General features: G+C 40.9%; 2 protein-coding genes across 3 annotated transcripts; one reads left to right on the top strand and one right to left on the bottom strand.

Annotated features, from left to right (window-relative positions):
• Nucleotides 1-7: 7 nt before the first annotated feature.
• Nucleotides 8-21994, bottom strand: nme7 (NME/NM23 family member 7). The gene is made up of 12 exons (XM_055020202.1): nucleotides 21841-21994; nucleotides 19693-19794; nucleotides 19430-19596; nucleotides 18268-18378; nucleotides 15226-15276; nucleotides 14854-15061; nucleotides 14638-14743; nucleotides 10493-10557; nucleotides 9639-9707; nucleotides 9359-9460; nucleotides 2490-2597; nucleotides 8-180 (listed from the first exon to the last, which is right to left on the bottom strand). The coding sequence occupies exons 1-12, from the start codon at nucleotides 21841-21843 to the stop codon at nucleotides 148-150; spliced, it is 1125 nt and encodes a 374-aa protein (XP_054876177.1). The 5' UTR covers nucleotides 21844-21994; the 3' UTR covers nucleotides 8-147.
• Nucleotides 21995-22167: 173 nt separating this feature from the next.
• zgc:172121 (uncharacterized protein LOC337599 homolog) lies at nucleotides 22168-25828 on the top strand. 2 transcript variants are annotated; one of them, XM_055020248.1, is made up of 9 exons: nucleotides 22168-22260; nucleotides 22364-22476; nucleotides 23001-23068; nucleotides 23527-23684; nucleotides 23765-23868; nucleotides 24399-24560; nucleotides 25172-25377; nucleotides 25470-25549; nucleotides 25620-25828. In XM_055020248.1, coding segments are annotated over exons 1-9 (993 nt in total). In that variant the 5' UTR covers nucleotides 22168-22259; the 3' UTR covers nucleotides 25721-25828. The 2 variants fall into 2 exon arrangements, with proteins under 2 accessions (XP_054876223.1, XP_054876227.1); XM_055020252.1 differs by lacking the exon at nucleotides 22168-22260 and having other exon boundaries at nucleotides 22267-22476.
• The last annotated feature ends 24 nt before the right edge of the window (nucleotides 25829-25852 follow it).

The following is a 25852-nucleotide window of genomic DNA, read 5'->3' as shown; positions in this document are numbered from 1 at the left end:
TACTTAATTCAATGTTTGAGATCAAAAACACATCAGGAGTCTGATCTTGTCACTTTATTTAATCTGCATAAGGCTGAAACAATAAACGGAAAATTGAGACAACAGAGAAGTCTTTGTGGTGAATGAAGCGTCTTTCCTCCTTTGCTTTCATTCGTCCAAAATCCTGAAGAAATATTGCACCTGGAGAAGATATTCCAAGTTACTCTCATTTTCGCCAACAAATGTAAAAGACAAAATAATAATAATAAAGCGGCGTTCTTAAAAAGCACAGAGGAAAACAGCTTGTTCTGCGTTGCACTGATGACATCACAAGAGGCCCGGGAAGTAAAGCCGATCCACTGGCGTTGCGACACAAAGGACTTTCAACTGATTTCTACACAGATTCTGAAAATCTGAGTTTCATTCCCGCCAACCCTGATTCTCAAAGAAATGGATCAACAATAAAAAACATGGAATCAGTGTGCACCTATGTTTTTTATAGTTATTTATACATTTTTCTGCAGCATTTTTGAATTGGAGAATCAAAAATAGAAGTGAAAGAAGGCGGAAAAATTGAAGAGGAACTTAAAAGCACTCGGATAAGTTTCCTCATATGATGTCATTAAAGTCACTTAAAAGCTTTTTTTTTTCTTCGATTTTGTCCTCATTACATAATGTTTCAAACCAAAATGGCAGAAAAAAAAAGACTTTCCACTGTTGGTGAAATAAACCTAACAGAGTTTGGTGGATTATATGAGACATGCCAGTTAGCACACTGCTAAATGTTTCTAGCGCAAACATCTTAATACTTTTTAAATAAGGCAAAACAAACTTACAAGTAATTTTATAGCCAGATATAGGAACTGGCTTTGAGTTAATAATCCTTAGTTAATAACTGGTGGATTAATTCACTTATGGGAAAAAATGTCTTGTTATAAATGAAAATATCTGCCAATACAACTGGCAGTTTTCCATCAATATTAATATTAATCATCGTTTACTGAAAACAAGCTCTTACATCTTGCTGAAAAGTTACTTGTAAGTTACTTTTGTCTCACCAGGATATTTATGCTAGGAACTAGACCAAAATTACTTGGTAAGACTTTGTGCTTTTGCAGTGCAGCCTTAAAGGAAATGTATCACAGTATTATCTGAATCCATTTATTATTCGTCCAACTCATGTCGAACCCAGGTGTCTGACATCACACGCAGTAACACTCAGCCCCTCTCCTCTGCACAGGCCCTTTCTTGGTCACTCTGTTTCCAGTCTTGGGAAAATGGCAGCCCAGTTGGCCACAGGCTAATGTTTAACAAGGAAGCGTTTGTCCTGGGTTACAGATCAGGAGTTCTCCCGAACAATGACGTCCGATTGGTCAGACCCACTGCCTGCGAAAACAATGGTTTTGTTTCAAATTCCTCTGCCACTCTTGTTCTCCTCAAAACCAGCGTGATCTGAGGTTGCCCCGGCCCACAGAGCGGAGTCATGGGACTTGTCTAAAGACGCGGCTTCACAGAGTTGAGGGGACTTTGTTCTTGGACGAATGCAAGGTGGCTGCTTATGCACGGGGCCGTAAGACAATGACGAGACTCATTGGTGGGGTGAGAACAGTCGTGCTGATGGAAACATGTGGGAGTGGCATAAGGAATCTAGCAACAGCACACACACGCGCGCGCACACACACACACGCACACACACATGCACCCTCCATTTTTTTTCCCCTCTTCTTCTTCTGTTAGTCCTGCTGTGGCCACACACTTCCATGTACTTTGTTGGCAGCTCATAATTGTGAACAAGGAGAAAAAGTGTACCATTCTTTGAGACCAAAGTCCCAGACTGAAGACTTTTATCATCTAGTTTTTAGTAGAAAAAGTAAAAAAAAAATGCTAAATGGAAATGATTGAGCCTGTTTTAATTTATCATGTGATTAATGGATTTGTTGCTTAATAGCACAAAGTTTCTCAGTTGGCAACAGTGGGTGGCTGTTGTGGGAGTGGCATCTGATTACAACAGAGCATGTGCAGATTCAAATTTGAATCCGAGAGATTTTGCTGATCCCAAACGGAAACTGAATGTTGTGACTCATATCAGTGGTCAGGACTCTCATGGGACAGTGGACGATTTTCAGACCTTTGTGGCTGAGATGAGATCAGTTTAAGAAAACTGGGGCGAATCTAATCTGAAACACCGTGTGTACCTCTGGGTATGCGTTTAGTTTTTCGCGTCCTTTTCATTCATGACTCGTTGTAAATTGGGTGTCTTCTGAAGGCAGGTGGTTGGAATGGATTATATTATGGGGTATCACACAACAGCAGATTTACATTTGTACAAAAAACAAAAAAAGATCAGTAGATAATGCACTGTTTTCCCTTTTATTTCAATATTACATTGTTTTTGTAACATGAAACAGGTAGGAAATCTAAAAAAGCTTAGGGATTCAAGTATAATCTGGTCACAGTGAGGGCGTGTGTGTGTGTGTGTGTGTGTGTGTGTGCGTGCGTGTGAGACCCACCTCCAGAACACCGTCCTCTGGGAGGTCTGTGCAGTGCACTGCGTTCCTCACTTTGTCTTTGCCATAAAGGCCGCGCAGCGTGTTGGGACGGAGGTGCCGCGCGATTTCCTGTTGCATGAAAACAGTCTGATTGTTATATCTTTCCCCGGTTAACACAAGGACACATCGTCCCACTGTCATTCAGCTGAGACTTTCAGCAGCAGCAGCAGCAGCTGGTGAGACGCGCTCCGGCGTCCAGACGTCAAACTCCTGCGTGGATGATGCAGCCGAGGTTGGAAACTGAACATCCTGTCCTCTCGCTGCGTTAATAAAATTGTGATTACTCAGCAGCTGGTCATGTGATCCTGGAGGAGAAGTGGAAAAAAAAACAAAACAAAAAAAAAAAAAACAACAAACGCTGACATGCAGGAAAGCTTTCGTGGACTCCAAGGGGGGAGACTTAAAAAGGGATGTTTTGGTTTTAGTTTTATGTGGAGCTCATGTAACGAGCGACAGCACTGGACCGGATGAAACGGCAACATTACAAACAACTTAGCTCTATTACTTCTGTAGGAAACTTGAAAGCATTTCTCATTTATTGGTATATCACAAATCTTCCCAACACCTGCACCAGCTCGTTTCCTCTGCCTTCTTCTTCTTTTGAGTCTAAATGTCTGTTTCCTCTCGACGTCAGACACTCCCAAGGTCAAAGCCGGGCTCCGTTGCCGTGCGCGTCTCCAGGAAATGCAACCTTCCCCACGGCGTCTGCCGTAAAGAGGGAGGGGTAGCTTGCGAATAATTCATTTACTAAGAACACTGTTGACTCCCTGTCCGTGGAAATCTTGGACAATAACCGCTGCTAATAATCTTTAACATTAATTCTTGGATCACCAGTAAGACGGTTTGGAAATGTCCCAGAAGCCTGAGGGGATGTGAGATTTTCCATGTTCAGGGTCGGACTGGCTCTCAGGAAACATTTTCCTGTAACCGCCATAACTCTGTCTAGGAAATAAACTACTCTGACCTCCAACCTGGTTAAGGGGAAAAAAACAAAGATGGCGCTTGAAGGACTTCAGGAGGTTTAGGTCAACCTGCTTTTATTTGAGCCTCTTTCTTTTCTCCTTCTTTGTTCCGGTGTCTCTCTTGCGTTTCATTTTCAACTCGAATTGATTCATTAACACAGCGTCAATCTGCGTCGATTTCAAAAGAACAATGATTTTATCTCCGTTTTAAACTGCACTAAGACAATAAGATGTTCATAAAAACACACAGGGTTCGTAAAATGATGCTATTTGTGGAAAAACTATGTAAAAAAACAAAACAGGGCATGGTTGAACACAATGAGAAGGAGAAGCCTGTGGCTGCAGATTGTTGCTCAATAGAGTCCAGAGGGCCACATAAAATGTTATGGCGGACCAAATTTGGCCCTGAGCCTCGGGTTTGATGCACAACGTAAATAAATCCCAGCATATTTCACAACAGAGCGTACAGCTTTGAGAAGAGCTTCAAGTTCATCTCATCATGCTGAAGGGGCAGAATTATGTAAAATCAACTTTTTTTCTTTAGCTTCATATCATGTTATAATGTTATTCCCTCATTATAAACATACCTGGAGTGGTGCTGTGATAAAATAGAGGATGACTTCCTGAGGGCAGAGTTTCAGAAAGACCAGGAGTTTTTAAAGAGACAGGGGCCCAATTTTAAATTACAAAGTCAAATTTCTTTTAAGTCGTATTTGATATATAAAACATTTTATAATGACTGAAGTTACTTGATTATGGTGCAAAATGGAAATCACCTAATAATGCCTCTTTCGTAGAATTTTATTGTATTTTTTTCTGTTTGAATGCCAACATTTGTATTGTGTACAGTTGTTAACAGGGAGAGTCGTGTTTGAAACTTTCCACGTCAAATATCAGCGCGCTCTCATAAAACCAGCAAAAACAAAGATTAGCACAACTCTTAACTGTTGTCTTTCTGGATTGTATTCTGCTGTTAACAGTTCATTTAAAAATCAGTGTTATGATGAGGATATTCCAATAAGTAGTGAGGTGAAAACAAAGGAGGACATCAGCTGTTGAACCTCTATTGATTCGATGAGCTGCCTGCTGCAGACCCGTCCATGCTGCGCTTCAAAGGAGCAGGAGGACAAATCTGCGAGGACGAGGCGCCGCTCCCTGCGACCGTATTGGCCAACGATGAGGTACGCTTCAGCGTGACGGACCGGGGTTCCTGTAACTGCTACCATGTGTGGGCGGTGAGGACTTAGAAGTCACATGACCGCCCAGAAACGGCTGATGTCCTTCCCACCCTGCAGAGGTCAGGGAAAGGATGTCCACGGCGTTTACACACACGCACGCACACACACACACACACGCACGCACACGCGCGCGCACACACACAGTGCTTACTGACTCACAAGGTGAGTAATTGTTGAAAATATGTCTCTATCCGCCAATGTAGCCAGGTATTTATGTACATTAGGTTAGAGTTTAGATCCCGACCCAAATGATTACTTTTATTTATAGGTCTGAGCCCTAAGCTACAAAAATGAAAATAAATCAATAATAATAATAATAATAAATTATGAGAATCAAATCTAAATAATATCAGAATAAAGCTGTATTACTACTTTATTCTCATAAATATTAGAATATGTATTGGAATAAATATTCTAATAAACATCTATTTACTAGAATATTGAAGTAATATTACCTAATAGCATTACTTATGAAGTAATATGACTTTATTCTTATATTATTTCGACTTTATTTCAGTGATATTATGACGCTCTTCTTGTAATTTTATTTTTTCTCAATATGACTAATATTCTGTCACACGAAATAAACCCATCATCTTATTTTAATTACAACTGTACTGCTTTCTCCTGTTTGCAGCCGTTGCTTTGCTCCATTTTGTTGCTTGTTGTGATGGCAGGTGAGTCAGGTGCAAATCATCTGGGACGTGCGATTGACAGGGTCCAATCTGCTGTATGCGCGAGCATCTGATGAGCTTCTGCTGCCTACTTCCTGTCTTTATTCCCTCCACGGGTTAGATTACCATAAGAAGATTAACACAACTTCATATTGTGCTTTCTCTGTGCTGGATGTTTTCCAGACTCATTGAAAAGGCGTCAGAAGTCCCAGCAAGACGCGACTATCAAGCAAATCATTCTGCTCTTTCATTTAGGAAATCTAAACTGCCATAGCTGGACACCCTCTGCAGCATTGGAGTTTTATTGAGGGGTAGCAGAGTACGCATTATTTAACAGCAACTCTAAATTTATCGCAGTGGCAGCAGCTGGTGTCATCTTACCTATTATGGGAAAGAAAATCGATAGGAAAAAATATAGCCTCCAGCACAAAGAGAAGCTTTTAAGCCCTTTGTTTGTGGTCATTATAAAACACAATATATGTAAAAACGGCGCTGTGTCGCATGTCGCAGGCACGGCTTCTTCTGTTACTGATTTAAAGGGGAAGCATTTACTTTTAGGGAAATCAATCTCTGTGGAATGCACTTCAGAACCGGCTAACAGGGCAGAACCGTGTCCCCTCGCTCCCACACCAGGGCCCCGTCACGAGACGAGAGCACGATCCCGTGACTGACTGGCTGTGGAGCAAGGCAGCAGGAAGGTTTAGGTGTGAGTCTGTGTGTGTGCGCAACTCCTTTTGCACTGAGATGGTTCACGTTCTCTCCAATAAAGAAACATTAGAGTCAATTGATTTGACCTCGGCAGCCAGCTGTACAGTCACGGTGAGTCCCATCAGACCTGTGCTGTTTATAGATTAGTCAGCCGGAACAAATCCATAGCTTATTCTCAGCACAAATAACTAAGCCTCCTACTGGTAAAAGACGCTTTGACCTCCTCGTCCAGTCGCAGAGTTAGTTACGGAGAAAGTTCAGCCTTATCTCTTAATTCCGTAATAACGCCTGGAATGTCTTTACGCTCCAGTCAGCAAGAAAATGTTCCATACTTTGGGAGCCATCCAGACGCCGCGACTTGAGGCTGCACAATCTAAAACAGCTGAGGACAGGGAGCGCTAACGTTTAGGTTAGCGCTGAGAAAATGCTACTGCGGGTGGCGAGGTCACACGGTGATGAAACAGCTTGACCTTCCTTCTCGGTGTGGGAAGTCTGAAGCAATCAAAGTGCTGACCGTCAAAAGAGTCCCGAACGGGGCGAGCGGCGCGGAACGGAACGGCAGCAGATGAAAGAGGCGACCTCTGCGGCAGTGTCAGAGATAAAGTAAAGAAATAGTTCAAGACCTAAGAGGATGTTTTCAAATGTTAACTTCACAGACAGAGACGGGAGCGCAGCAATCTTGATGGTCAATTTTACTTTCATTCAGCCAACTTCACTGTCACTATTTTTTTAAAAATATATTCTGCATGGGCTTTAATTGGATCGTCTATTATTTATCGTGAGAGATTTCTCATCCTGATAAGAATCTTAATTTATCGTTGGAATTGAGGTTGAAGGCTACAAACGAACTCTATTTGGCAAAACGGCTACGGGAACATTTTCCTGCATCACACGAGTCGCGTAATCTACGAATGTCGGAAAATAGGTTGTAGCATGGCGCTTTGTTGGCGCCATGCTACAACCAGAAGGGTAATCTGATGCTGATTTATAGAAAAATCAAGCAATATGTCAGCTGTTAACAGAGCTTGCCACCGAGCTCTTTGAGCGTGTCACAGATGGACAGAACAACGCAGAACACCAACGTGTGATCAGACGAGTCCATGTTTCAGATTACTGTCGGGATGAGACAAACTAACAAAGCTGTTGCCACCAAAAAGCCATATGTTCCCTTCAAAGTGACATCTTTTTAGGATTTCAGACTCCTTAAATCTAAACTCTCACATTTACCGAGAAGAACAAACACAGACTTCTCCAGCCGCATCAGTTAGCATGCTTACTGTCAAAATGTCCAAATGCCTGTCACTAAAAATATACCATCACCTTCGTCCTGTTCTTTCTTGTTGCACTGGTTTTGTCGTACTGACGGTACATGGGCTGAACTCTTTGAACTCTTTACAAAGCAAATATTAATCAAACCAGCTGCACCCTGCAGCCGACTGAGATATTGGCTGTACATTGTATATGATCCAAGGCTGCGACTAAGTTTGAAATACTATTTTACTTTATCGCTGCATTATTACTGCAATAAATCTCAAGAGAAACTTATAATTCCATATTGCCCAACTCCAGCTGACAAAATGACAATAATTGTGTCTTTTAGTGGTTGAAATACGTTCAAATTTGTAAATTCTAGCAGCTCAGTTGCAGTACTTTCTACAATAACGTTGTTATTTTTAGAGCAGAATTTTCTTTTGCGAGCCTCTGACAAGAAAAGCTGACCAATTATGCGATAGTTTTTATCATCACTTTATTGCTATCACAATAAATTCCATAAATGCCATCATAGTTAAGGGCCATATTGCCCTCCACTGTTCTGGAGTTAGAATTTGGTTCTAGAAATAAGCTCAAGCCCAACTTATCAGTACTCTGTGTTCACCTGAGAAAACACAGGTACTACAAACTAAAAACATGGCAGCCATGTTGGCGTTTGTAAGAACTGTAAAAAATGTAATGTACACCTTGAAATGTGACTTCTCTTCCTGATCATTTATCTACCTTCAATTGGGACAATTTTACTTTAAACTTTGGCTGTCCTATGATTTTGAAGTGACTTTAAAGTACAGTTGTACTTGGAAAACTTTAATTTACATCTCTTGTTCTGGAACTGGTTTTTTCTGCTGCTGCTTTTTGAATATTTAAGGGCTTAAAATCAGAGGGATGTTGCAGTTTCTGTATCAATGTTACAAAAGAAAATGTGACTGTAGTTACTTAGCAAATACAAAAAAAAAGAGAAGCCTAATAGACATGTGATGATAAATTCCTTTAGCTAATTATCAGAAGCTTGTTCCTCTTTTGTGGTTTTGATGGAAAGAACATGTCTCAGTGTTTCAAGGGAGGACAGATGGATGGTGAAACGGAGGGGAAAAAAACTGAAAAGATCTGCGTCAGAGAGAAAAACAAGCTGACCCTTTGAAATTATTAACATAATACAGAGCTGAGTCATCGGTCGCAGCTGCATTTGAAGGAGAACGTCTGCAGGTATGTTGTGCAGCACTCATGCTGACCAAGCACAGCCTCTTCATCTGATTTCACATCAAGAGTTGTCCTTGCTGTAATCGACGGCAAACACGCCCACACGCTCTTCACCGGTTGGTTTCAGGACTGTGAGTTAGCTTGAGCTATGAACTGTTTCACAGATACGGCGCACAGGTAATGTTATTTATAGAGCACATTTTCAGCCACAAGGCAATATAAAGTGCTTTACAGGAATCAAAAGGAAATGCAAACAAAATAACAAACCAAAAGAAAGAGCAAAAGAGATACTCCTATTCAGGGTTTGTAGATAAGTATAAGTAACTATCCTCTGGTCAAATTCCTTTTCTGGTTTGGAAAACAGCCATAAAATTGAAACAAGTTAAGCTGCCTTGATTTGAAACTGAACATCATATATAGGAGCTTTCAATTAAAAAGAGACAAAGATCAGAGATAGCTCATCTAACTGTAGCTTTAAGTCCGTATAAAGAGCAAACATCTGCAGCTAAAAAAATACAATAGAAGTTTGATTAAAAAAAAAAAAAGACTGGGTTTCTGTAAGAATTGCACTCTGAACCACAAATGTATAAAACTTCACCAAACATGAGCCTGATAAATTAATGGTGATTCAAAAATTAATCTAAAAATACATTTCCAAACTCCCTCTTGTTGTTCCTCATATTAAGTCGACTGCTGCTGCTGCTGCTGCTGCAGGTGCTGCTGCAGGTGCTGCTGCAGGTGCTGCTAGTGTAAGACACAATAAGAACGGTACTCACAGGGTCGGAAGGTCCGCATAATTCTCTGAAAGACTTTGGTATATCTGCACCTTGGATCTCTAACACAATGCAGGGTCCAGAGCACAACTCGGTCACCATACCCTGAAAAATCCAAGCAAAAATGTAACAACAGACTCTCAGCTCCTGTGACACTTGTTTGTTTTTGTTTTTTTAATCAATCCCTTAGATCTTCTCATGCTAAGCCTTTGTTTTTGTGTAACCAAATGTAGCAGCAAGCATGACAGCCATGATGGCACAACACTGTCATGGCTACACTTACAGGATATTCCGTGACGACGCCTTTGTAGATCTCGTAGAATTCCTCTGCGTTCGCCCGGTCCATGTTAAACTAAATATATGAAAACGAAAAGGTTAAAAAACATTAAAAAAAGAAATTAAAAAGAGGCAAAATGTCAACTAGATTATGAAGCCTAAAGAGGAGAACACAGAATTAAGAAAACAAAGAACGTGTATTAATCAGATGGAAACGCTTCCTTCTTAAGGGCGTCAGCAGCTTTTAAACAAGCTCAAAAACACATATCATCACAAATATTAGGATATGTAAAACGGGTAGCTACAATTTTTGTCAGAAATTAGATCTGGCCTTTGACTGGGCCATTCTAAAGACATGGACAACAAATAAGCCCATAAGCTCTGGTGTATGTTTAGGTTTATTTTCTTGCTCATGTTGCTCTGCAGCTTTCAGCAGGTTTTCAACCAGATTTCTCCTTTGTTTACAGTCATGTGCAACATTATTGACACTATGGGCAGATGCAAGTACAAACGAATCTTTTCATTTTATCAACACGTTTCTTCTCACACTACAACCTCATCACCACAGATAAATCACCAGATAAAACACCAGGGGAAACATAAAGAAGCTCAGCAATTATAGGAATTGACTGCCGTATTGCCACTTAAGAGTTTTCTATTGATTATTGATAAATATGTAAATAATTCTTCACGTACCTTTATTTTTTTGCATACCAAAGTCCGTTTTACACCGTTTATATTGTCATTTGACAAATGTTTCTCTCACTTGTTTGTTTTTTGTTTTTTTTTGCTTAATGAAAATAATTTTAAATCAAAGGACATTAAATCAGAGGGTGTGAGTAATGTGTGTCGAATGATTACCATTTCAAGAGCAGAGATTTTAAAACGAGCTTCATGTATGGAGTTCAGGATCTTCCCAGTCAGACCTGTGAACACACCACAGACATTCAGGAAGCTCACACCGATTTAAACATGCTCGTTTGAGTTCAAATGACCCGAATGTCATCCGGATGATACGTCTAAAAAGAGAGCAATATGGAGAAAAATCTGGGCAGAATTGTGTAAACCGGAACTATTAATAATTATCAGAACTTTACTTAATTGAACTTTTTTTCCAGGGTGGGAAAACAACACTCAACTTTACCGAAGGGCTAAATTAGAGATATTTGATCAGAACTAACATTTGCTGCTACTTAAAATGGAATAAAACAGAGATTAAGTTACAATGATGAGAGGCATGTTTGAAGGAATCTAGGAGTCCACTGCATCAACTATCAAGCATGGTGGTGGCTGCATCATGCTGAGGAGTTGTTCAGCTAACAATGGTGCTGATACATTTCACAAATGTAGGCAATACATCAGTTTAATTTATTGTGTAATGGTTTGATTAATCACTTATCGTGACAGGCTTAGTTCTAATGATCCCGAACACACATCGACCCGGTGTTGAAACGGAACAAGCCAGCTGAGCTTCTGGACTTCCTCCGACCTCAAACCTGCTAAAGAGTCACCTGCTCTGCATAAAAGCAGACAATTTCCATTAACTCCACTATTACTGATGGAAAAGGCAGGTGATGTATCCAGTCAGGCTGTTCATTTTGCACACGAAAACATGAGTGGGAAGGGTATTTAAATTTGACACATGTGCGTAGTATACAAATCAATAACATCAGATGATGGGTGTACGTAAACCTCTGACAGGCAACGCAGTGACCTCAGTTTCTCCTTTAGATGAGGGCTTCCCAACATACACGCAGACCAAACCATCATTTTCAGTCTAGTCACCCTTTCCGACAGAGATTCTGAGCTGTGTGAGTCGAGTCGCCGTGGCTGTACATTAGTGCAAAAATGCTGCAGCGGTGAAGGCACATCGGTAACATTGAAGGTCAGACTGTCTCAGACTCTTATTTGAATGAAGGCGCCCCTCTCACAATCTCAGTCTCCCATCCTGATCAAAAGTAGCCGGTGTACTCATCCGACAAGACAGTTCCCATTAACTCAGAAAGCTGCGGCGTGCAGACGTGACTTTCATGTTGGACCAGGTGCTGCAGCGAGCATCGATAAATTCCCGTCTGGTTCCGTCACAGCCGAGATATGTGCGTTAGGTAATAAACCACCCTCTCCCCTCCGCCCCCTGGAGTCCTCTTTGCCCTCCCCAGGCAGCAGCCAGCCCAGAATAAGCGCGGCTCCCTGAAGCAGCTGCTGCTGTTGCTAGGAGATCCCATTCCGGGTGCCTGGCAACAGAAGCTTCTCTATTCCGGTCATGTCTGGGTGCGTTTTCAGTCACAACTTCCTTCATGGATAACTGGGATAGGCCAGGCTCTGAAGGCGTAGCTGCCACGTAAATTAGGAACTTGTAGTTGATCCCCGGGGGAAAATCACAGCAAGTATTTAGGTACTATTTGTTCTCAGGAGAGCAAATTGTTCAGCCTGGTTTACTATTCTTGGCTCAGACCAAATATCTCACAGCTCTGACAGTAAATCCTTTCTAGTCTCGTTTCAAACAGCAAAAGTGCATTTGAATGAACTCCTGTTTGTAAACACACAAAAACTCGCGTAAGACAGCGAATTAAATCGAAAAGCCAAACCCTAAGCTAATGAGTTCGAGCCATTTTCCCATTTGGAAGAATGAAATAGATGAAGGACTTTGCTTTGCTGCCGTCGTGAACAGATGGAATCGCTGTTTAAGTCAGAGAGAGCACACCTGCTTCCAGGTAAACTCCGCCTGCGCCGCCAAACCACAGAGAGGCCAGGGAAAGTTTAAGGTTACACCCTGGTGAGATTGTGGCATTATGAACTCACGCCGCTTTAGAAGCAACCAAATAAAATGTTGGGGTTTTTTTTTTAAAAAGAAGGAAAAAAAGAATAAGATGAAGAGAGAAGAGTTAAAATGTCCTCGACAAATTTGTTGCAACGGATTTCACCTTTTGTACAAATCAGTACAGAAAGTGATTTCCTTGAAAGTATTCTCAACCCTTGAATTTTTTCACATTCTTCTATCCACAAACTTGGAATGGACTTTGAAGGGGTTTCGTGGAATAGAGCATCACGAAGCAGTGCAGACCTCTCAAGTGGAACATTTTATACACGTCAAAATCTGTGCAAAATAGCACCTTTCAAGTCTCACCCTACATTCAGATTTGGATCCACGCTCGGACTTTAACACGTGAATATGCTTTGATCTAGCTGTTGAGAGTCACTGCTCTGTCTCAAGTCTTTAGCATCACATGTGTTGAGATTGGTCATAAATAATGTGTGATATTTCAAGAAGTCTTACAAGACACTGAAGGTCACTGAACTACAAATACAAGAGCAGCAAAAGAGAAACAATAAAACAGTGTCTTTCTTCTCGCAACTTTTCCACAAAGTACTTTTTGATAGGAATATGTTGTCAGCAGATTTCTCCTTCTAAGCTGTGGATCACTGCAACTCCTCCAGACTTAACATGGAGTTAGGTTTAACTTTAACCGTCATCCTAACCCTAACCCTACCGCAAACCCTTCTCAGATGCTTCTCTTATTAATGCTCTCCTGGCCAAGTCTGGGCAGGTTTATAGTTGCGCCATAAACTTTCCTCTGTCATACAATCAAAGCTTGGTAGCACCTTGCTCCATCTTCATTGGTCTAACATAAAATCTTGATAGTGGTTGCCACAGGACAGAATAGCAAATGTAAGCAGAAGATATTAACCCTTTTCAAAGGTGCAGTGAATGATTAACACCATTAATCGCTGAGATAATTTATCAGGGAGTTGATTGCAAGCTTAACTCTGGCTCAACGAGATCTCACAAACTGTAAACAAAGAGTGCTCCGGCGTATGCATGTCCTTTCATTGCTTTCTCTCACAGCAAACATTTGAACATGTCCTGGCAGGCGCAGCACATGTGTGTCAGCAGAGGTTACATTAATGGTGGCTCTATTCCATCTAGGTGTGGCCAAAAGTCATGTTTGAAAAGAAGAGGGCTACACTCCCTCTAAGGTTGTAGGATGAAGGCTTCATCATGAAGTGTTGGTCTGAACTAAACCTCTAATGGATTATCAAGACTACTAATATATATTTTTATACTGTTTCTGTTCAATAAATAACATGCAGAACTATTTGAAGATGCAGCATATATACCTCTTCTGGAAAAAAAAGAAGTGGTTAAATAATGTCTGATTGAAACAACAGTTTCTATATAAGTTTAAAAAACAAGAAAAAATAAGACAGCCTGGTCTGAAACAGAACAGATAGCACTGAAGGTAAACCCCAGGAGGAAGATTTTTTTTATGGAACTAAGTAATAAATAAACATAGTGGGGTGCAGGAGAAACAAAAACCCCGCGGGTCTTTTCTTGGTCAACAGCTTTTGTGTGCTTACTTGGGCTCTGTCAGGAGAATTTCCCATTTCACAGGTCAGAGCCCCGGTGGCATGCTCCATGAACGGGGGATCAAGCCCGGGATTAGGATAAGTCCTGGGTCATTTTTGGTACCCAAGTAGTGTCTTTGCATGGCTCAAAAACTTTCAACAGCAATAGCTGCAGGGAGTTGTATGTAATACAGGACAGCTGTGTTACATATTCGCACAACACAAGGTAAAACCAAATAGTGCCAGTCAGAAGAGACGTCCAATTATTGTTGGCATGAATTCTATAGGTTTGGGCTCTTAATGGTGCGTTTGAAGCTAGCAGTAAAACTCAACAGTCACTTCTCTAAGCCTTAGCTAGCAGGTCATATGTTACAGTCTGAACAATTAGACCAGGAAATACTTAAGACTCCTTAAATACTTCAGAAGGGCCTGGACAAAATGGACTCTACAGAAGGGCCTGGACAAAATGGACTCTACAGCATAATAAAGCGTGTAAGGGTCAACGTCAATGACAGTTGAAGCTTGACCGAGGTTGGATCGTCCAAGAGGACGACAACCTCGAACCAAGCAGAAAATTCCAAGAGTTGTAAAAACGAAGGGGCGTACTTCAGTTTTACGAGAATTTTTTTTAACATAGCTTTTATATGTGATGACCTGACCTTCTGTTATGGCGTGAGGCTTGATGATGCAACACGTGCTGTCTTCGCAGACCGCTGTGTTGGCAGGACTGTGGCCTACCGTGGAAGGGAAAAAGAATTCGAGCTCCTGACAAAAACACAAACACATCACCGCAGGTTCACCATTATTTCTGGGAGCAAATATAACGGGCGACAAAGGCCCAGGCAAAGAGTGACTTCAGGCAAAACTTTTCTCACTCTTGCGGCGGCGGCGAGTGACTCAGAGCCGTGGCAAACGTTTTGGATGGCGTCGGTACCGAACTTGGCGCGGATGCTCTGCGGCGCCTCCTGTCGTGCCGCAGCGGAGTCCGCTGGTCCCAGGAGTGTCCTCCAGATGCACATGGCCTCGTCACCTGTCACCTCCATGGCGATCACAGGGCCCGAAATCATAAACTTGATCAAGTTGCTGCAAAATGGAGCAACGTTGAATTTAGCGCAGATGATTGAAATAGAAAAGTGGAACACATTGGAGTGTTTCGAATGTCACTGCAATGTCATTTGGATCATTATCGCCACTTCTGGCAATGGTCTTGTGCACAGAACCTGCAAATCATTTACATAGGCACTCACTTGAAGAAAGGCTTTGACTGATGTTCCACATAAAAGTCTGCCGCTTGGCTCCTGCAATGTAACAAAACCATAAACCAAAGTTAATCTGTGACCAAGTGATCTTGGACTTTTAAAGTGAACTCTGTGTACCAGATTAGAGTCATTAAGAGCGGTCAGAGATAATTCTGGGCTTTTGTCTTTTGGGAAATACCTCTGGACAGCAAGTGAAGCAGGACTTTATTAACAAGGTCATTATCTTACACACCTTTAGTTTTTTTGTTGCTGTTTTTTTTAACTTTGATAATATTAGTTTACTGTTGGCAGTTTAGGTAAGCTCTGAATTAAAGAGTAACCTTCAATTTAGTGTTTGAACAATTTACAGGATTTGAGTTAAATAGAACCTGTGGATGGATATTAAGTCAAGACCTCAAACATCCTGCTTCCTTTTCTAGCAGTATGGAAAAATCCATAAAAATCAGTTAAGGTATCAGGAAGAGAATTATGGATTTCCACAAGTCTGATTAACCTTTGGGTTCAAATGCCAAGCTCACTGTTCAAGCAAACATATGCTACAGCAAATAGCACAGGAACATCCACTAAACGTTCAGGAATCAGACGGGTCCTGATTTCCAGAGAAAATCCAGAGAAGCCAGTATACCAAAACAATTAGATTACAGTTTTCAAATGCTCTCAATGGTAAAGTCCAAATAACTAAAAAACTAAAGTTGTACAGAAACCGATATTAGGGTTGGGTTGAAAACAAATATCAAAATGATCTATCTGAGCAACATTTGCATCGTTGTTGAATAGAGCACCTTTAATATGCTGCGTAATCCTTCTTATTTTAGTCATTCTTGTCCCAGTTTTTTATGGATTGCCCAAATTCCTATAAATGGCCAAGTTGGTATTAATATAGGAGGAATGTCAAAGGTAACTCTGAATGAATTTTAAATCTCAACTCCCATTTGAGTGTGTGTCCACAGAACCATTTCAAGACATTCATCCCAACATGCTGGGCTCAAAAGAAGTAGCCAAACCAAAACACCTGTTTGTAGTGAAATATATAAGTGTCTTGGAAGTATGCAGTCAGCAACTGCTCAATAGTCATAAAACAGGTTGCAGAAAATTGGCTGGAAACCAGAATAAGCTCGACCCACAATGACTTTTTCCAATTTGTGGTCAAAATGTAAATCCTATCAGGTTGCTCTTTGGTGCACACCCGTCAAGTCTCCCATTTTGGGTGGGAAACTACTGTATTTTATCCCTCTGTTCCAGTGTGCTCCCGTAGTAGTATTTTTCTGTAAATATCCCATATTAGAGTGACTCACCTTCCCTTAACAGGAGTCACCTCCTTATCAAAGCTGTTAGTCTTTCTCCCCCTGCCCTTACCGCTCTTACGGTACTTTTCTTCACCCCTCTCCCCCTGGTCTGACGACGTCAGCGAACGGATAAAGATTTCCCTAATATTAAGTCCAAAACTTGACGGGGATAACTTAAAGGTTTTATCACAATATTTTGTGATATTATCATAATAATGATAGCAACGATAACTGTCACATCATCTGCACTTTACCATAATTGGACCTGCTGCTTCTTCTTTGGTGTGGTTGAGTGCCTTTAGTTAATTTTAGTTGTATATATTATTATTATTGTGTGTTTGTTTATTTAATATTGTATATTTTGACTTTTTGCACGGGAGTTGCAATAGAAATTTCGTTGAATCCTGTTCGATGACAATAAATGCTATTCTATTCTATTCTATTCTATTCTATTCTATTCTATGGTCCTACAAACAAATACTGCTCTTGAATAGCATTCTCATTTGTATTGCTGTAATGTATTTCTTTTAGGACAGGTCCCATAGAGATGTGTGATTTGTATCACTGCGGGCGTTAACTGTACTTTTGTTTTAATTGAGAAAATGCAGGAAATAGTAAAAATGATCAATGCCCACAACAGGGGAAGATCACACAGAAGCAGTTTTGCACCAGCTGCATCTAGTTACATCAATGTTTGAAAAGAGCAACGTCAGCTTAAGGCCTGGTGCTGACTGGTGTTAATCTTTTTCAAATCTATAGCTGTTTTGTTCAAATTGATTACCAATGAGCAGTTACACTTTAGACTGAACTCTGGTTGGACCCCAGCTAACCACCCCATCTACACAGATGTCGTTACTGTGAGAGGAAAACTCAAAGTTTCTTATTGTTGAGCGTCAGTGAAGCGTTTAAAAGGAAAAGTTTCAGTTTGATGCTTTGGAGCTTTCGATCTCTGTTTGTGATGAAACGTGCCAGATTGGCAGGACTTTGAATTCTGAGTTACAGATCGAGATTCGCTGGGAGATACGGAGCCTCACTCGAGAGAATAATAATAATAATAATAATAATAATAGTAATACAGCTATAGTTCTAAAAGCAGTGCTAATCATGCTACTCACTAAAATGAGAAGAACTTTTTTTATATTAGTAAATCAACTGTTTTAGTATGACACACCACTCATGCATGCTGGAATGTCACTTTTTATTTTAATATAACAAATTAATAGCCATCAGTAGCAGCAAGACCAACAAAAATATTTCACATGCAGTACTCATAGCATTTTAAATTAAAGTAAAAAAAATAAATAAATAGAACTCTTTCAGTGGCTCTTAATACTTGTTGCCACTTTTATCTCCAATTTTAAAGTAGAAATACAAAAAGGTCACAGTAGAGTATATTACCCTTATTTCACTTTGAAAAACACTTTTAAAAGTAAAGGAATACATGAAGGACATTTCGTTCAGTGTCCTCTTAAGTAAAAGTGAGCTATTAAAGGTTATCCTTACTGCCTTCAGGCTTCTACTAATTTGGTAATGATTACACCACCAATATGTAGGCGTAGCTTTTTTGCCTTTTGGCACGTCATTTGTCCGTTGCGCTGAAGAAAGTCATTCTTCTGATTACGTGAAGAAACAGTCAGCAAACAGCCTGCGTCTTCCTCTTGCACGAGACCGTGTCATAAATTTAAAGAATACAAAGAGTAGTAACAACGCGCTCATTAAACACCGGGTGGCAGAGTGACCTTACCATGTAAGCTGGGTCATTTTTGCTTTGGTCACAATCAGGTGGGCGGAGTAAATCAGCTCAAAGATATCGCCTATCTTGTTAAGCACATCTGGCTTCACCAGACCAAACGTTCTGGAACAAAGAAAGACAGAAACATGGGATGTGAGATTTTAGAGTCAGGCGACAATTTATTTATGTAGCAACGATTCGCTGCAAAAGTCGTGAGATGACACTTCACACATTCACAAACTAACATTCACAATATTGTATATTGAAATTCTTAGCTGGGAGCCATCCCTCCATCGTCTATGTTCCTATTATATTATTCTTACGGTTATTTTGATTTGATGCAGAAACCTGAACCACTGTCTCATTTTGGGGCCATTTTCTCATGAACCCAGTCACCAAAAATGTAGCAGAACATAATTTTGTTTTCAAATGCTCGATGCCAACAAATGCATAGAATCTGATGATTCTACAATTAGTCAAGTTTTTATATTAATCCAGGGGATTTAGCGTGACTGCCAATTTATGAGCTGTCTGCTATTGTTACTTTATTGTTTTTTTTTTACTTTCCATAATACAGCATGGTTTGTGGTTTAAGTTCCACAATATATTCATTTGACTTTAAAGCCAGTAATGACAAGCAGTGTGCATGTGAAGTCTGAGGTAAATTTTACACAGTTTACAAATAAAATAATGAAAAGTGTGGCAAGCTTTTTTTTACTCACCCGCCTTTGCCCTGATTCCACTAAATAAAAGTCACTGCGACACTACTGAGCTTATTTTGAGAAGAAAGTGGGCAAAAATGTCCGTTTCCAGGTGACCTGAGCAAGTTGAGAAGAATCCTATTCAACAGTTTGTGGACATAAGGTGACAACATGTGAAAAGGTTTTGTTTCTGCTAAAGATAAATGTATTAAAGTTTGTTATACTTCTGACATTATACTTCATGTCAGAAGTATAAAAGTTAATTAAAAAAAGTAAACACTTGCATCAATCTTTGATACCAAAGGCAGGGTACCATGTAAAGACGCACATATTGTTTAGCTTACAAATTACTGGTCGTGGATTATTATAAGGTCATTACCCTGCACACAATGGGGTTGATTGCTGTGAGGCACAGTGTGTACAGTTACTAAAGAGGATAAGAAAGATTTATTGCACGGCCAAAACAAGCGTACTTTTCTATTCTGCTGCCGAGTTTGTTTGCTGTGAACTGATCTCCGTAATCTATCAGTTTCAGCTGCCGTGAGAACACGGTCACCCGATTCCCCAAAAACAGGTCCTCCAGATGGAGGTCGTCATATTTCGTCTTTCTCAAAAACATCCTTTGGTACTTTAGGTCAAACTGGAAAAGAAGAAACATGTCAGTATTTGTTTTTTTTCTATAGACATTTACAAAAAGCTTGGGGAATTTAAAAAAAATAAAAAAATGAAGTGGTACCATTTCTACAGAGTTGTCTTTATGGTAGAAGAACAGTTGGTAGCGCCGCAGCAGGGCTGCAGTGGGATCATACCACTCTGTGAGAAAAGCATACCGGTCCTCCTAAAAAAAAGTTTACATATTTAAGATACGAATTAAAAACGACACAAGGACTTGGGGGCGGGGGACAAAAATCTACTTTCATACACTATTGTTTATTCTACTTCATGCATGTGTCTTGATTATGAAAGACCTACTTGGGTTAGATAACGCAACAAAGTCAACACCTGGTTTTTATTAGCCCTGCATGACCAGACCTAGCTTCAGCGCATTATGATAGCACCGACGACATGTTTGCATTGCCCTCAAGTGAAAACTTACTGATGTGACAAAGAAACAAATCTGAGCTTTTTCAATTAGGACAAAAATATCTGTAGTCACTTTCTATAGCGGATTAAACGATAAATCCAAGTTTTATGTCACAACTTGCATCAAGACATATAATCCCTGTATTGGATCACAGGAAGCGGATTTCCCATAATGATTAAGTTGGGCTTGTTTGAAACTGTGGGGGAAAAGTTTTCTGACTGTCTCCTGTATGTAAACAACTAAAGTCAAAACCTGGAATTGTTTAATATGATTGAAATTAGTCATTCTGAGAAAATAAGCTGAACAATGACGGTCTATAAGTTGACCTTGAACCTCCTGGTCTCAGCAGTAGGCGCTGCTCACTGAGGACTTTTGCCTTAGAAGTGTGAGCTGTTTGGCATCTCGCAATCTCTTTGTTAGCCATTTAATAGTTAACAAAGCTAAATAAAAAAACCAGCTATTAAACCAAACAACTTTGTTAGCTAGCTGCTAGCTAGCTACTATCAATCAAAGCTGTGTTAACTGGTTAATAGCTAAGAAAGAGAAGAGTGGTTGAATGTCCAGAGTGCTCTTATAAACTGGTATTAATGCAAATATGTGTGACCTTTATTGTATAGTACATATGAACTACAAAAATAGCAAAAGTAAAACTTTGCTATTTCTAGAACAGTATCATTCAAGAACTGCACCGCTGACAAAAGCAGCATGTTGGAGCTGCTCTGTTGTTATTTCTGACTTGATCTTTTTGTTGTCTTTGACTGAGAGATTGCATATTTGAATAATTATTCTATCTGGTTTTGAATCTTGTGCAGTAGGGAAGATTTTGTTGCTCTTACTTTTTTTTAAAACATTTTTTATAACTTTTGAACAGATGTAATGATATGTAACTGAGGCAAAAATATATAATTTTTACAACTGGGAGCAGCTTATTAGCATTGCAAAAGCTAACATAATAAATATTATAAAGCTCCTAGCATGTAGTGACAGTCAGGAGACTGTCATAAAGCGACAGTGTCTTCAGTCAGAGGCCTCTTCACATTCACTGCAACACTGACTGTTAGTGGAGACTCTGAAAGTACTTGTATGAGATGAGTTTTTGGATAGATAAAAAACTCATCTTAATTAAAGTATCTTCGAACTTAATTAAAGTTCGAAGATACTTTAATTAAGTATCTTCGAACTTAATTAAATTCTCTTCTTTCCTGACAAGAAAAATATTCTTCAATAATAAGCTTCCAACATTCTCAGATAGCAGTGGCATGAACCATCTTTTTTTTTTAATATATATATAATTTTGACTGATGGACTAAGAAAACTACATTTTGTTTACTTATTGAGTGCTGTGTCACTCAGCAGCGGTGTCCTAAAAGAGTTGTGCGTCACCACTGATAGTGAAATGTCCATAATTAGGAGATGCTTTGAAGATTTTACACCAAAATCTAAACTATAATTGAACATAAATGCAAGAAATTTATGAGCATTAAGAGTAGTTTAGTCGAAGCTTTAGCTAACAGTTTTAGCATTTAATGGGTAATGCAATAGAAATGTTCAACTACTGGAAGCATTTAGTGACAAAGAAACGTGCAGGTATTCATTATTTGCGCTGCTGTGACTGCTAATACTAACACACGTCCTGAACGAGAGCGTCACATTAGGAGTCTGCTAGCCCTTGCTACGCTTATGTTGCTAAGCTAACGTTAGCAAAAAAATGACTATCTCGTTCGTTCAGTTTCTAAGCAAAGCTCTAGGTTACGAGGAGATTTAACATTAGTGTGATAAAAGTTACACGTGTTAACTCACCATTTGAAGACGTTAATTTTGTTCTATATGGCTCGATACGGTAGACTGCCGGTTTTGCCAAACGTTAGCTATGCTTCGTTGTTATAGCAACTGCAGGTCCAACTAGAGATGCGTTCATGGTCCATTACTGACGAATGCCATGTCTTAAAACCAACTTTTTTTTGTCATTTCAGTGGTCTCAAATTTTTTGATATAGTAATAATTATTATTATGATATCCTCCAAGCCTTAACCAGTTTCTCTCTTTTTTCTAAGCATCTTAATGTGTGAACTCAATTTCCACTGTCGCGCTGACTGGTTGAAACTATTGTCTCAAACGCCACCTAGTGGTGAATTTAAACCCGGTCGGTTCGTGTCATTTTCAAAAATATTCCGATTGTCACGAACACACCAGTTGACGTAAACCCGGAAAAACAACACAGTAAGAACTTTTACCCTCCTCTCACTAATTTCGCTCTCGTGTTTCTTGTAGAGCAATGGCTCATTTGAACAAAACGCTTCGTGCAATCCCCTCGTGTTTATAGTGTTCGCCATGGCTTCTTCTGCTTGCATAAAACGGATGATACTCAGTGATGGTCCCCTGATCTTGGACGGTGGACTTGCAACCGAACTAGAGGCGCGTGGAGCTGAACTTCAGGTGAACCCGAAACCAAACAAACACGAGACCTGCGTTTTCCTGAGTCCAAGTTCAATCAGTGAGCGGTGATAAACATTACCGCTCACTGATTGAACTCGAGGATGTCCATATTACCAGCTGATAAGTTGTTTAAATTCACAAATGCATGAATCAATTAATGAACCTTGAAGGTTAGAACTGCCCGTCAGCCATAGATCCTAGAGAGAAACACGGCGGAGGCAGTATCATGCTGTGGGAGCGCCTTTCTTCAACAGCAACAGAAAAAAAAACCCAATGACAATAGTAGCCTTTAAACTTCAATCGCATAATTAATGATGCTCAGTTTTGGATGAGAACAGCTGCTGTCATTGAAACCGAACTTGATCAATAATTAGCCCAATTTTCAATCGCTGTTTAAACACTGAAATTATATTTGAAATGTATCACAAGATATAACTTTGGATGTTGTCAATGAGGGTGAAAACAAGTCAGCCAAACACAGATGTATTTTTGAAAGCTGGATTGAAATTTTTTTTTTTCTGCAGGGGGATCCTTTATGGAGCGCCAGGCTTTTGCACACGAACCCCCAGGCAATAAAGGAGACTCATTACAGGTAGGTTTATAGGTAGTTCCACCAGGCGTTTGCTAACTGCTGCTGGCTAGTCTGAAGGAGCAGAGTTGGGGAGTTGGGGTGGACAGGGACAGCTTTGTGAGGAGGTTTGTGACTATTTGCCTGAGGAGGAGCTTCGTCCTTGAAGGCGGGGCCAGGTCCGCCCAGGTGTTTTCCACAGCTTAATTGTTTCCATGGAGATTAAAGAAGTTCTCAAGCATGCATGAAAGAATATCTAGGCAACGCTCCTCGTACATCTTCGACGAGGGAACACCATTGTAACGTGATGGAAAGCTCAAAAAGGTTGATTTTACATGACACTGCCCCTTTAAAGAACACAGTTCATTGTTCAATATGTTAAATTAGATCAAATAATCCATCCTCTTAACCTCAAAATGACAAATTACTAAACTCTAGCTGACTGGTCACATTTCTTAATGAAAGCCACCAAACGCCAACAGGTTTCTCCTCAGCGGCGCTGATGTCATCACGACTGCAACGTACCAGGCGAGCGTCCAGGGATTCATCAGCCACCTGGGCGTGAGCTGTGACCAGGCAAGAGAGCTGCTGATGTCCGGAGTTCATCTGGCCAAAGAGACGGTGGAGACTTTCCCCTCTGGTAACAAACCGCACCCTGTTCGGAAAAAAAAAAAAAATCAGACGCAAGCCGAGTTTATTGTGTCTGCATTTTTCCGCCAGGGGACAGAAGCCTGTTGGTGGCGGGCTCCGTTGGGCCCTACGGAGCCTTCCTCCACGATGGGTCAGAGTACAGCGGGGCGTACGCGCAGAGGATGAGCGTGGAAGTGAGTGGCTCCAGGCCGCGTTCTGACCGACTTCCTGTACATGTATCGGGGTGCAAGATTAAAAAACAAACAAAAAAAAAAACATAGTACAAAGCCTTACTTCCTTTATGAAGCTTAATGACATTTCATGTGATCGATTTAATAATGGAGCGGAATGGAGAATGGGCATTTATCATATAAATTATTATTTATTAAGTTAAGAATTTGAATTCATCACCAGCACAAAACCCAGTATTATCAGAAACGTTGTTTAATAAAAGAATCGACAGATTCAAAAATATAATTTAATATCTGCGGCTCAGTGAAATAAATCCCATTTCAAATGTTCTTACAGAGCGGTATTTGTGTTCTTCTGTGATCTTGTTTATCGTTTTTTAACATTTTTATCATTATCACAATAGTACCACAAAATATTGTGATAAAATGAAAAGTCCATATCATAACTTGAAAAAGCCGTTGTCGAATGCAGACATTAACCGTACGTACTATCAGAGAAGTGTCAACAAATGGCTAACCTGTTCTCCGTTCAGGAGCTCAAACTATGGCATAAGGCGCAGGTGGAGTGCTTGGCAGCAGCGGGGGCCGACCTCGTTGCCTTTGAGACCATCCCGAGTGTCAAAGAGGCCCAGGCCGTGGTGGAGCTGCTGAGGGAGTTCCCGGACTGCAACGCCTGGCTGTCGTTCTCCTGTAAGGTAACTGCCCGCGACCGCAGTCCCTTCACTTTCACCGCTTCAGGTACTAAAGTTAGAAACCGGTGACCAGGCACAAAATCTGCAGTGATAAGACTCAGACCTGAACCTTCAGAGACGCATAAAGACGGTTGCAAAGACGGCCTTCCGTCACCGGGAGAACATTTGCAGGACAAGAGGACCAAAAATAGAGAAGCGGCATTCAGCCTGGAACAAACATCCAGAAAACTGCAAAACTGTTGAAACAGTGCTGCATTTGGTTCATAGTGACTGGATGAAAAAAGATGGAGCCCACTGGAAAAACAAAAAGACTTCTGACATTTTCACTCAGGATTTTGTCTTTGATGTCAGAATTCCTGGTGGCTCATAAACAATTTGAACAGTTCTGATTCTGAGAAAAACAAACAAACGTCAGAATAAACAGCAAGTGACAAAATGTAATGTCTGCTGTTTGTTTCACAATTGCTTACTGCATTATGTTTTTATAGCAAGACTTTGAACTGTCTTGCTGCTGAAATGTGTTACACAAATGAACTTGATTTAACTTTTCATCCCCCAAAAAAATCCTCTGTTTTTTTTTTTTTTTTTTTTCCCCCTCACCAAAACATCCCCAGGACGAGAAGCACATTTCGGACGGCACCCCGTTCGTGGACGCCGTTCGGCTCGCCTGCAGGTCGCCCCAGCTGCTCGCCGTGGGAGTCAATTGCTGCCATCCGGCGATGGTGGAGCCGCTGCTGGACTCGGCCAGGGCGGCCCGGGGCCCCGGCGTGAGCTGGGTGGTGTACCCAAACAGCGGGGAGGAGTGGGACGCCGAGCAGGGGTGAGAGAGTCTGCTGCTGGTGGTTCTGCTTTTCTGTCGCTCCAAGCTTCTGCTCTCACCGAAACCGCCCGGGTTTCCTTTTTCGTACGAAGATGGCAGAGGTCAGAGCGGACAGCAGGATGGACGCCTGAGCTCAGCGGCGCCTGGCTGAAGCAGGGAGCCGCTTTGTTAGGTGAGGTCCGTCGCTTTCCCACGTGACGTTTCGCCGCGTCTCCTCTTAGCTCCATCTCCGTGCGCTGCAGGGGGCTGCTGCCGCATCGGACCGGCTCAGATCGCGGCGTTGAGGCAGCAGCTGAAAGGGAGCAGCGCGTCTTCGTCAGATCCGGCCAACGGCAGCACATAAAGAACGTTTATGATCCCGTCAGAGCCCCTCCTGCTGCAAAACCCGTAAAAACTCAAAGCTCTCATTCATTGTGTCGGATTAACTTCAATAAAGTGGTATTTGGTGAAACAGTGGTCTGCGTTTGGGCAGGCA

The sequence above is a fragment of the Poeciliopsis prolifica genome, unplaced genomic scaffold (assembly GCF_027474105.1).
Source record: "Poeciliopsis prolifica strain line A6 unplaced genomic scaffold, Auburn_PproV2 SCAFFOLD002, whole genome shotgun sequence".
In the NCBI taxonomy this organism is placed as follows: Eukaryota; Metazoa; Chordata; class Actinopteri; order Cyprinodontiformes; family Poeciliidae; genus Poeciliopsis; species Poeciliopsis prolifica.
This window is presented reverse-complemented; position numbering and strand designations above follow the sequence as displayed.